The 12,681-nt window shown below is 33.7% G+C and overlaps 2 protein-coding genes across 2 annotated transcripts; one reads left to right on the top strand and one right to left on the bottom strand.

Moving 5' to 3' along the window:
* Window positions 1-5,276: 5,276 nt before the first annotated feature.
* Window positions 5,277-10,248, top strand: LOC110904845 (sorcin). Its single transcript, XM_022150719.2, has 10 exons — window positions 5,277-5,418; window positions 5,502-5,560; window positions 5,775-5,815; window positions 7,446-7,477; window positions 7,915-7,943; window positions 8,009-8,045; window positions 8,342-8,398; window positions 9,457-9,533; window positions 9,809-9,882; window positions 9,987-10,248. Exons 1-10 carry the CDS (start codon window positions 5,335-5,337, stop codon window positions 10,004-10,006), a joined length of 510 nt encoding a protein of 169 aa, XP_022006411.1. The 5' UTR covers window positions 5,277-5,334; the 3' UTR covers window positions 10,007-10,248.
* Window positions 10,249-10,448: 200 nt separating this feature from the next.
* LOC110904844 lies at window positions 10,449-12,481 on the bottom strand. Its single transcript, XM_022150716.2, has 5 exons — window positions 12,318-12,481; window positions 11,494-11,574; window positions 11,280-11,408; window positions 10,930-11,141; window positions 10,449-10,827 (listed from the first exon to the last, which is right to left on the bottom strand). The coding sequence occupies exons 1-5, from the start codon at window positions 12,399-12,401 to the stop codon at window positions 10,635-10,637; spliced, it is 699 nt and encodes a 232-aa protein (XP_022006408.1). The 5' UTR covers window positions 12,402-12,481; the 3' UTR covers window positions 10,449-10,634.
* Window positions 12,482-12,681: the final 200 nt, after the last annotated feature.

The raw sequence follows: 12,681 nt of genomic DNA on the forward strand, positions 1-12,681 counted from the left end.
GGTATGATTTTGCGGTGTAAAATGTTCCAGATGGAAGCAGGGTTTTGTCTTTATAAAGATAATGCACCGACAACTACGAATCATGAAGATATTCGGTTTTTCTTTGAATCTTCTAGCAACTCGAATGGTGTTCTTGGAGTCTAATTGCGGATTAAGTGGTGTATCTGTATCTTAAGATAATTTTAGTTTGTACGTTTATGTGGTGGTGTTTATGTATCACAAATGGACCATAGATCTATCTGTTTCATTTCAAATTGACCTTCCATCCATTGTGTACTCTTACTCCTATCACAAACGTATCTAATTATACCCTAATACAATTAGCAACTTAGGCTATATCTCATTTGTTTAAAAGTCACACCCTTTAGTTCATTTTACTCACACCCTTTCATCTTATATACATACAGAAACCAACTTGGGTTACATATCTCCGTTTAAAAGTCGCGTTGGTTAAAAACAATTACCATGTTTTAAATATATCACACCTCTTTTAAAAATCACAACCCTTCAAATTATATCAGACAAATAAATTTCTTATTTTTTAAACAAATTGAAACACCCAAACAATGATAGTGGATTGTTGGTGCTTTTGTAGAGATTAGACATTAAAATCTGTACCCATTAGCATCCAATCTCTAAACGTCCGGGAGGCTTGGGTCGGGCAGAGTGGTGGATCAGAACAGAATAGGTTATGTTATAAACGCTTTAGTTTTGTATGGTTTAGGATCGGAACGGGTCGTTTTAAATTAAAAAAAGAATATGACAAGCTTTCAAATGGGTTTAGATGCAAAATCTTATCAATATTTATATGATGTTTTTAGTACCTTATGGTTTTTTTTATTTAATTAGGTTTTGTTGTTGTTGAATTGTTATGTCGATTATCAATTTCTTAGCAACATAACTTTCCAAAGCCAAACACATGTTATGCCCCATCTTTTGATATAATGCATTTTAAGTTTTAACTCTCAGTTAACAAATTTGTTTTAGGCGTAAATTGCACATAAAAAATCTGCTAACAAGTTCAGTTTTATTGTATATAGGAGCCTATTTACATATTAATAATATTATGAGTATTTAGATTGACTGTTCAATGTTCAATATGACAAATGTAACAAAACTAGTTGATGTCCCGCCTGCGTTGCGGGGCGATGGCCGAATAATTCTCAATCAATTAAAAAAATACTATTATAGTTTTGTTAGGAAAAAAAAACTAAAACGATGACAAGGCCGTAGTTCTGAGCTCAGGGGAAAACTGTAGTTTGTCAGGATTAATGAGCGAGTGTTAGGCAGCTCCTTGACATAGAAAAAATGAAATCCAGTCAACCAAATAAAAAAAACACTTTTATAGTTTTGCTAAAAGAAACTAAAACGATAGCAATACTGTAATTTGAACTGAGGGCAAAGTTGTATTTGTTGACTTGGGTAAAATCGTAATTTGCCAAAAGTTAAAGTGATGGCAATACTATAAATTTGAACCGGAGACAAAATCGTAATATAACTATGCACTAAGGATAAAATCGTAATTTTAAGCTGGGGACAAAACTATATTTTTAATTTGAACTCGGGCAAAATCAAAATTTTGAAATGAGGGAAAAATCGTAATTTGAATTGGGGGCCAACAGCATACTTTTATTTTGAACCAGTAGAAAAGATAATTTTAAACTTAAGGCGAAATCATAACTTTTGAAAGGGGCGAAAATGCGAAATCGTCATTTTTAGTTTGGGGCAAAAGCAAAAATTTATTTTAAACTGGGGCCAAAATTGTAGTTGTAATCTGGGGATAAAATCATAATTTTGAACTGCGGGCAAAATCGTAATTTTGAGCGAGGGACAAAAACGTAATTTTATTTTAAAGTGGGGGCGAAAACATAATTTTATTTCAAATTAAGGACGAAACCGTAATTTAAAACGAATATAAAATAATAAAACTGGTGGTCAAATAGGGGAGTGCCACACAGCTGTGTGGCACTATTCCCCTAACTTCATTTTGTATATGTTGAGAATGAGAATGAATGATTCAGTAACGGGTCAAGAAGTTCACTGAATTTCACACCTCTTTAGTTAATTTGGTTGAACAAAACGAATCGACGTGTCCATTTGCAAAACAACATATGATACATTTAAAACATAGTAATTGTTTCTAACCAACGCGACTTTTAAAAGAGGTGTGATATAATTTGAAGGGTTGTGACTTTTAAAAGAGGTGTGATATATTTAAAACATGGTAATTGTTTTTAACCAATGCGACTTTTAAACGGAGATGTGTAACCCAAGTTGGTTTTTGTCTGTATATAAAATGAAAGAGTGTGAGTAAAATGAACTAAAGGGTGTGACTTTTAAACAAATGAGACATAACCTAAGTTGCTAATTGTATAAGGGTATAATGAATGATTGAGTAACGGGTCAAGAACATATTTCGGTTATGAAATTTAGCAGCTCATATAGTTATACTAAAAAAATAATGTTCAGCATCCCGTCACAATGCAGGAGTTGGCGACAACTCTTTATAAATAAAAATAAGAATTGGAGCCATGTCATAAAGTCTTGGGCCTATGAAACTAGTTAAAAGAATATCAAAATTCTTGAATTGTAATATTTATCACATCATAGGTTAAATGGGATATATGAGAATTATAGATTTATCTATCGAGTCATAAATAACTAAATGGTTATTTTGAAATGTTTGTGTTTTGATCAGATGTACAAAACACTTAAATTTGATGTATACGCTCTAAAATTAAAAAAAAAAAAAAAGGAATACTATTTAGAAATTAAAATGGACCCATGTCTGACAAGTTGGTCTAGTGGTTAATCACTTGGTTTCTCTCCTTGAGGTCTCAAGTTCAACTCCCACTAGCATCACTTTGAAGGACATTGGTGGTGGCAATGAAGTTTAGAACTAGACCTCTCTGGAGGTCGCCAGTTCGAAACCGAGCCGAACCGGGTTTTACACAGTGGGCCTTCGGGCGGCGAGTTGTCCCCGGAACTGGTGGCTTGGTGGATCGGGTATGCATCCAACTCTGACCGTTATGAAGGAGGAGATGCATTTGCTCGATTGAGGGCATCCCAGGATGCTTATCCGGTGATTTAGTTGGTCGTTCAAAAAAAAAAAAAAATGAACCCATGTCCCGTGAAAATAGGTTAAAGGAATGTAAGAAATTCTTGAATTGTAATATATTTTTTCAAATCCTAGGTTAAATGGGGTATGTGATAAGAATTATAAATTCGTCTATCTAGTCAAAATTAACTAAATGCTTATTTTGAAATGCTTGTGTTTTGATCAGATGTGGTACAAAAACACTTAAGTTGATGTATATGACGTTTTCAAAAAAGAGTATAGTGTTTAGAAATCAAAATGGGAACAAGATGTATTTTGTTTTCAAATGATTTTAGTGTAATTGAGTAGGTGTTGAACTAATATAAAGTACATCAGTACGTGATTATATTTACATAGTCGTGTCATTCACTTAATAAACTGATAATTAGAGGAAAAACATGTCACACGACTATGTTTATTTTTTACACATAGTCATGTCTCCTGAAAGTAATTTATTAGATTTTGTAAATGAAAAAGATTTAATCATGTATATAAGTTGGTGGCTGTTTAAAAAAAAATGTATATAAGTTGGTGTCTGACTATCTTGTAATGTAAGAAATGGTACTTTAAATTGGAAAATACACGGCTATGTGATGTAATATTTATTTAGATAGATAGTCGTGTTGATGTTAAAATATTTCTTTGATAGAAAGAAAGTAAATGACTATGAAATGGTTGTTCACCGGGTGTTTAATTTTTTAGATATAAATGTATGTCTCTTGATACACTTAGTCACGTGCGTGTTTAAATTTAATAAGGTTTACACACTTGGCTGTTTTTCTATTTAGATGATGTTAATTTGAATTATGAACTTGAATCTTGTTTAAATGTTTCGGGTATGAAACCCCCATTGTATTCACATATCCTTTTCGCTAAATGAGTGTGATACGTGGTTTTCGGATGGCTAGAGGCACTGAGACATGAATAGATGGTCATGTCATTGTTTGTTTTGAGATTAACTTTGTGCACCTCCAAATAAAGAAACCTCTAGTTGTAATTCTATTTGTAATTCAAAAAAATACTTTACGTACTTTGAAATATTAAGCTTGGATTTTCTCGAACATAAACCGAGTTTCTTATAAATATATATAAAAGTCTTCCGGTATGACTTTAGGTCAATGTCATTAGTAAAATCGTCATAAATCTCTGTTGTTACAACCATCAACCACCGTTGACCACCACCACCAACTAGCTTTTTGCAAATCTAAACAAGTAATAGAGTAAAATGCACGGATAGTCCCCATGGTTTGGTGAAATTTCACCTTTAGTACTCAACTTTTCAGAATTACACTATTAGTCCCTGTGGTTTAACAAGTTGTTACTCGGATAGTCCCTAAAGCAGATGAAGGTTACTCCGATAGTCCCTGTGGTTTGACAAGTTGTTACTCGGATAATCCTTGTCATTTCACACCCACTTAACCAGAAAAACTAACCTCCATCCGGTTTGGGGACTATCCGAGTAACAACTTGTCAAACCACAGGGACTAAGAGTATAATTTTGAAAAGTTGGGGACTAAAGGTGAAATTTCACCAAACCACAGGGACTATCCGTGCATTTTACTCCAAGTAATATTTACTCTAACTTTAAAACTTATATGTAACCTTCTTTTTTAGAGTGATTCATAGTCGAATTTGAACTCTCAACGTTTTAATTGTAAACACATTTAAACTCTCAATTTTTTTATTATGAATAGACCCGCCATAAAACCCTTGAAGAGTGGAGACATGTATATGTAACTAGTCTTAACAAAATTTGTAAACCAATATCACAATATTTGCAAATCTTTTGTTTACCCACCAAGACATTACTTTTTTTTAGAGTAAAATACACGGATAGTCCTTGTGGTTTGGTGAAATTTCACCTTTAGTCTTCAACTTTTTAAAATTATACTCTTAGTCCCTGTGGTTTGACAAGTTGTTACTCGGATAGTCCCTAAAGCGGATGGATGTTAGTTTTTCTGGTTAAGTGGGTGTGAAATGACAAGGACTATCCGAGTAACAACTTGTCAAACCATAGGGACTATCCGAGTAACCTTCATCTGCTTTAGGGACTATCCGAGTAACAACTTGTCAAACCACAGGGACTAAAAATGTAATTCTAAAAAGTTGAGAACTAAAGGTGAAATTTTACCAAACCACGATACTATCTCTCTGCATTTTACTCCTTTTTTAACAAAACTTATACATTTTCATTTACACCCCCCTAAAACCCCTGTGAGCATCGGAGACGAAGAAAAATGTCGAACATGCAGGTTTTGAAAGACTGGTTCGACCGAGTTGACTCAGACAAAACAGGGAGCATCACAGCAATTCAACTCCAGGTGCTCTGTTCTCACTCTAACCTCTTTCGATCCCACAATTTTTTATTTTCTCAATGAAAAATTAACAAACTTTATATCATCAGAGGGCTCTTGCTGTTGGAAATCTACAATTTCCCATCACAATTGTTCAACAAATGATCAGGTTCTGCATACAAATCCAATACAAACTTTATGTATATATATAAGTAATTGGTAATTTTGACCAAAGAAGTTGAAGTAGAAATTTTTATAAATTTTGGGATTTGAAGATACAAACCCTAGAATTTAAAAAGTTTGAGTTTTTAAAGTACCTTTTTTTTTCTTATAAATAGGGTGGTTCTGATTTTCTTGTTTTTTTTTTTTTTTCTTTTCTGCAGGATGTATGATTTTGATAGGAATGGAACCATGAGTTTTGAAGGTACACATCATGTCTTGAATGTTTAATGTAGATTGTTATGTTAAAGTTTGTGAACTTTCGGCATTCGTGAATTGGTATGCGAATAATGTTGGTGATTTTAGTGTTGTCAGCATATTTTAATATACATGGGTTTGGGTAAGAAGAAAGTAATTTAAGTTAAGCTATAGGAGATACGGAGTGCGTGTTTGTATAAACTTTTTTGAATTAGGGTCCTTGAAATACGGCTAAATCTAAAGATAAGTTTTACATTGATTTAGCGGCGTACTTTTATAGGTCAGCGTCAAATGTGGATCATCATTGGACACGTTTGTTGGCCAGTGTATGCATGTATTCTAAGGTTTGAGATTTTCAGGATGCAACTTTAATAGAACAGTTATAATAGAAGTATCTGTATAACTTTCTTTTGTGACAGTTAAGGTAGTTATAACAACTTTTTTCACAAAAAGTAGAAAGGTGCATTTGTTTATGTTAAAAGAATGTAACTAACTTTTCATGAATAGTTGCAATGTTTTTATGACAAAGTGCATCATTTAAGTACATGTGTTGTCAAAATTGCATGAGGCACGTGTCTAAGGACTCACGCGAGACATGGCTTAGATGCCTCAAACACACACAAGGTGAGCAGCTTAATAAAGTGCAAGAAGGCAAGCGCCTCAGTGTGTACAGACGGTCATATATGGGTCTAAACCAACCAAAAAAAACACCTAAACCAACTTAAAATACGCTTAGCTTGTTGCCTATAAAGGGCTTGAACTAACTTATGATTCATTGTATGGCCGTCTCACTTCTCAAAATTCTTTACACAAAGCAATTTGGGATCAAAACCACATTGAAAAAAATAAAAAACACTTTTGTATATATTTTGGGCTTTGTTTTAAAAGAAATTATATTAGGTCCTTTATTATATTTATAAAATAGTATTAAGTTATAAGTATTCTAGGCATATAATATACATTTTTTATCGCCGTGCTTTCTTTTCTTTGGGTGCGCTATTTTTTGCGCCTGGTGACAGACCCGTTACGTTAACTACCTAGTTAACTATTTGTATAATACTATTTCCCGGTCTTGAAAGTATTCTAAGACATGCATAATACACAAAAATCAATCGGAACATGGCAACATGCAACCTGTTTATACAATATATATATAATCCGAAGTGTTGTTTTCCTATATAATCCCAAATTTAATTTCATGATTACTAGGCATTTAAAGAGTCAAAATACTATCTTTTTGGGAAGTGATTTCCTTGCACATCATAAGGGAACATATCTAGGCTATTTGATTACCATTACCTTTGCCACAGACAAATTCTTGAACAAATAAGGCCGTATGTTTTTTTTTTTATCTTAAAAGTGGCCCATGTAGTCTAGAATGATGTAGCACGATCTACAAGCTGCAATCACATGTCTTCTTTTCTAATTGTATGCACAAGAGAATATAAACAATTTTATCATTTGAAGTGGTTCAGAATTTGTAATAGTATAATCTTTATATACAGCTTTCAAATAATATGGGTGCAAGTTGTAAATTGTAATGTTCTTGAAGTTTTTATATTATTTTCATATTAATTTATGCTATAAGTGGGTATCTTACACTCTTTTTGACTTATTTTCTCTCTTTCTCTCCTCAGAGTTTGTGGCCCTTAACAAATTTCTTCTAAAGGTTAGAACTTTTCTAGGCTCTACTCCTACTACCATTCGGATAACTTTACAAGGTCACACGTGCACTTTTAACTTAAAAAACTGGGGTCAAAGCTAGAGCTCTTCATAAAGTTTTCTAGGTTTGACCCCAAAAGTCAAAGTTCAACAAAAGAAGTACATTACATTACATCATTAATTATTTATGATGGTATATGTAAGAGTAAGTAGCATTTCAAATCATCATACTTGGCCAACAATCATCATACTTGTAAACGTTCATATAAAATTATATAGTAACAATGTTGGCAAAAAAGTAATGGAAAAAAATATCTTTACTCTTTACCATGTTGAAAGAGGTTACATTCCATTGGAATACTCGTAGTATAGTCATATATAAGCACTCTGCATATTAAAAGGTCAACGGAAATTTGAAACCATCTGACTAGAATCCATTGACAGGTCCAACAGGCCTTCTCAGATTTAGAAAGGTACGATATTCATGTATCTTTTACAGACTTAAGTAATTAATTCTGATTATGTTTTTGCTCGATAGGGGCCGTGGGTTTCTTGCTCCTGATGAAGTGTATGAGGTAAGACCACTGCCTCTTATATAACCTGCCAAAATAAAATACAAAACAAATTAGACATTTTTTTGTGCTCCAGCACTAATCTTAACAATATTTGAATGACCTTTTTTGATTATTTAATGTGGAACAGTAGTGGTATTGGTCAATCACCCTTGTTTTTTCCTTACAATATATGCAAAGGCTTTACTGTGTGAATTTGATGCGTTTTTTATTTTTATTTTGATTTTAACGTATTATGTTACCTTCAATTTGAGTTGTTACGAGATTGATTCTCTTTGCTTTCTTCCTCCCAAAAACAGGCTTTGCTGAAACTTGACATCTCTATGGATTCTCCGGCATTTTACACAGTCTGCGAGGTACTACGGATGTATATTTCTCATTTAATCAGTTTATGTACGATTGTACGTGAATGTTTTAAAGGAAAAAACTATATTCTGATAGGGACCGACCAAGGTTGTTTTTATTGAAAACAAAAAACTCACCACATAAAAATACTGTGCTGGTTTAGAACTGGTTCCATCCCAAACAGGTCCCGACACATGTAAGTGGGCTTTATCGGGCTTGGGCTAATGTTTTTGGGCTTACAAAAGAGTGCACCTTCTAGTATTGTAGATCTAGTTATTTTTTGGCCTACTTATAATTCGTGGTATAAGTATATATATGTATCTTCTTTGTATTTCTCAAATAATTTTTTAGATGTTTTTAGGTTAATACTAAGCAAGTAATAGTTACGATTAAGTACATAATGTTGAGGATGTATTCTGTTACAAATATATTGCATTTATTGCCAATCAGCTCGAAACAATTTTGTTTACTTTTTTTATAGAACATGATAAGTTAATTGTGCTCAAGGGTGAAAGTGCAAACACTACCTCCTCACAATAAGGAAGTAAAGGAAAATTAGGGTCTTAATTTTGGACAATTTTCCATTATAAGGAAGGTCATAAGGACTAATGACTTGACTTAACTTTGATTACAACAAAATAATATAAAATCTTATCTATAATAGGAAATTTGAAACCTCATTTGAGAAGGAAATTGAATAACGTAAAAAACCTAAAAGAATTTTGAATCGATTTATAAAGTAATCTCTCAAGAAGTCAAAGGTTGATCAAGATAACACATGAATTATTAAGTTAAACAAAATGATACTGTCCAACTCAAACAATTAAACGATCAAAAGCAAGAAAATCATCATCATCATACTCAGTAAATCCCACCAATAGCAAAGCAAAGGTAGGGGTCTAAGGAGGGTAAGATGTAGACAGCCTGACCTCTACCCCATAGCCTCCGGTTTAAGTCTCATCAGGTGCTGCATAACAGGCATTATGTGTAATATTTAGATGATTGCTTTTAAGAACTTTAGCATCTATTTATGAATCTTAAAACTTTACTTTTGTACATGATGTTACAGAGCTTTGATAAAGAAAAAAAGGGAAAATTTCGGCTGGATGACTTCATGTCCCTTTGTATCTTTGTCCAATCTGCTCGGTAAGCTGATCATATACCCTTACAAGTTGTGACAGTTTTATCGATAACCCACCCAACAAAATATCATGAATATCAAACACATTTTTTTCAAATTCATGACGTTTATCCCCTTCACTTAAAACTTGCATTATGATACAAAAGCTCAGAGTGTAAGAAGAAAGAGAATGGGTATAATTTGTATTTTCATAAATTAAAGTACTTTCATTAGTTTTTTGTTGATCGGGCAAATATAATAAATATTATGCAAGATCATAGACTTAAAACAACATATGCAGGAACCTTTTTAATTCTTTCGACACTAGTAAGCAGGGCAGGGTGACGCTTGACCTCAATCAGTTTATCTACTGCAGTGAGTCTATCCTTTTTTTTATATATTTTTGTACGGTTTAACGTTGTGTGCGTGCATATATGTACAATGAATGACCTTCGCGCTTGTTTGTGAATTCTTTACAGCTGCAAATTGTAGAATATAAAGTCCAGATCATATCAATATCCCAGGTTGATAACGCAATTCTACTTCCTACAGACGCGTTTGATTATCTTTGTATCTTTGTATTTATTGTGGTTACATATATTCATTGTGATTCGTGCAATCACGTTGTTCTGATTATTGTAAAGTAGTTTGGAACGGGATCTGGCTTGTAATTTATGCGTGTAACAACAAGATGGACACTTATAAGTAATCTTATTATTCATGGTTCCATCTTATTTCCAATTTTCAGTTTGATTTCGGCTTGATCGTCCAATGTTCTTGTACCATACACTATAATCTGATATAATTGAAAAGTTACATATTTTAGACAAAATGTGTTTTTGGTAAGCCCAACGCTTCTCAAGCGATACAAAAAATTACAATATTAATATCCTTTGGTATTCTGATAGAATTCTAATAATCATTTGCTTGTTTCAAACAAAAAACACAATAATTATTATCATTTGAAGATAACATTTCCATAAATGGAACAGTTAAGAATCATTCAAGTTACACATGATTATAAATACTTCTCGAGGTTTTCCGACAACTTGGTCGCCACAATGATTCAATTTAGAATATGGAAACATCCTTACTTTTATTAACCCCTCACACAATGTGGTCAGGACTTAAACTACTGCTCGGAGTTGTCCGGTCAACAACGCATGCTTTCTGTGTTGTGATAGAACGGACGGAACTTTCACCGCCTCTATTCGTGACGCCAGGTCACCACCATCGGTCCCCACTTGTTCACCAACTGCCTTCAGTATTGTCTGCAATATTTGCAGCGGATCACCGTGGCTAACGATCAAGATCGCACATCTGCAACATCAACATAAAAGAAAAATTATTTCTCTACCCACCATTTCGTCGTAGGTTCTACAGTTTTATCGAGCAAAATTAGTTGATTAATTTTATATTTACCCTTGAAATTCAGACTCGATCTGTACCAAGGCGCTTGTGAGTCTCGAAACAACATCAGCAACGCTTTCTCCACCTTCTGGCTTCATGAACGGATCTTTTGCGTCAAGATCCCATATTTCTGAATACTTTTCATGAGATTGAAGTTCAAATGTAGGACCAAAATAACGCTCTCGAAGATCTTCATAAACCTGCATATTGACTACTCGTGTCTTCTGACAAAGGAAAAAGATACAACAAAATAACGCTCCCGAAGAAACTCATGGGGCCTAACCAATGGGACCACGTAAAATGCAGTTTGAGCCCCTTGAAGGTTTTTATTTTCTATTTATTGTGTTGCATACTTGCATTACCTTGGCTTGAGGTCCTTGTAATGAAAGATTTAGAACCGAAGCAACCACTTCGGCTGTGTGGGTGGTTCTTGAAAACGGAGAATAACATATTCTTACATTTTCGAGTGGAATGCCGTTTTCCTTGAGTTCCTGCACACATTTTACTCGGTTTGTAAATGATAGGCGTATCGATTTTATGTGCTAAATGAGAGTGAAAATAAGCATAATCGCTTACCTTTAAGAATAATTCACCAGCCAGTTGTGCTTGGTTAATACCTTCCGATGCTAACTTGTATTTCTCAAGCTTCCCGTTTTCCTGTTAACAAGCTCAATTCGTATAAAATGATTATTTATCATGAAGAAAGGGCGTTTACACTGTAACTTGTACATGGTATTGGGAATAAAGGCGGTTATGCGGTTACATAGCCGCCTTGTGTATGACAGTTAAAGCACTATGTACAACAGTACAACTGCTTCTGAGGTTTCTGCAATTCTTTACTAAAAATTGGCTATATATTGCTCACACTTTCAGGGGCATAGCCCCCCGCCCCCCTGAACTTTTCGCTCAGTAGTGTTATGTATGTACGTTTCGTATAGAATTTTTTAGGTATATACGTTTTCGACCCCCGGTTTTATAAAAATAAATTTACTTATATAGATTTTTTAGGTCAGGTGACTTCCGACCCCCAGTGGAAATTTTCAAGCTTCCGCACTGCACACTTTATCATATTTTCTGAGTCAAACCTTTTACACATCAAATACAATTATTTTGAAATGTATGTAGAAGTAGAACCACAATTGTTTTTATATTGAAATCAAAATTCTCCAACTTTGTTACAACTCTGAGCCATTCCAAATTAATTTTTCCCTAATTAATAATCTTCAGGGCAATGATAAATTTAGGTTTCACTGCTTCAAGAAATATTAAGATGACATCCGAAGCAGTCTGTATGTTTGGATTATTAAACAAAAGAAACAGATAACAAATAGATCGCCATTACCGTTCAAAAAAAATAGATCGCCATTAATGAAGTTGTGAAATGGGGAAAAAGAACAAACCAGAGAAGAAACAATGAGGCCAGTTTCGTTGGGAATGCTTTTACCATGTCTGAGTACCCAGTATCTGTTCCTCGTAATCCCCATTTGATTTGATTTCCACTCACTTGACTCCCCAGTTTCTGCAATCCACGAATAACCAAAATCTACTTTGGTAAAGTAGCCACTTCTTCACTAAAATATACCTAGCATACATGTGACTTAGAGCATTCACATTCTATCCATCAAAATATGTGTGGGGAGTTTTTATATTATAAAGGGTATAAAAAGTGGTTGTGAGTGGAGGAGAGAGAAAATTTTACTGTTCATCTGTATATTTGAGGGGACACTGTTCACCCAGTATAATTTTTTTAATATATATTGAAAG

Source organism: Helianthus annuus, chromosome 12, assembly GCF_002127325.2.
Source record: "Helianthus annuus cultivar XRQ/B chromosome 12, HanXRQr2.0-SUNRISE, whole genome shotgun sequence".
In the NCBI taxonomy this organism is placed as follows: domain Eukaryota; kingdom Viridiplantae; phylum Streptophyta; class Magnoliopsida; order Asterales; family Asteraceae; genus Helianthus; species Helianthus annuus.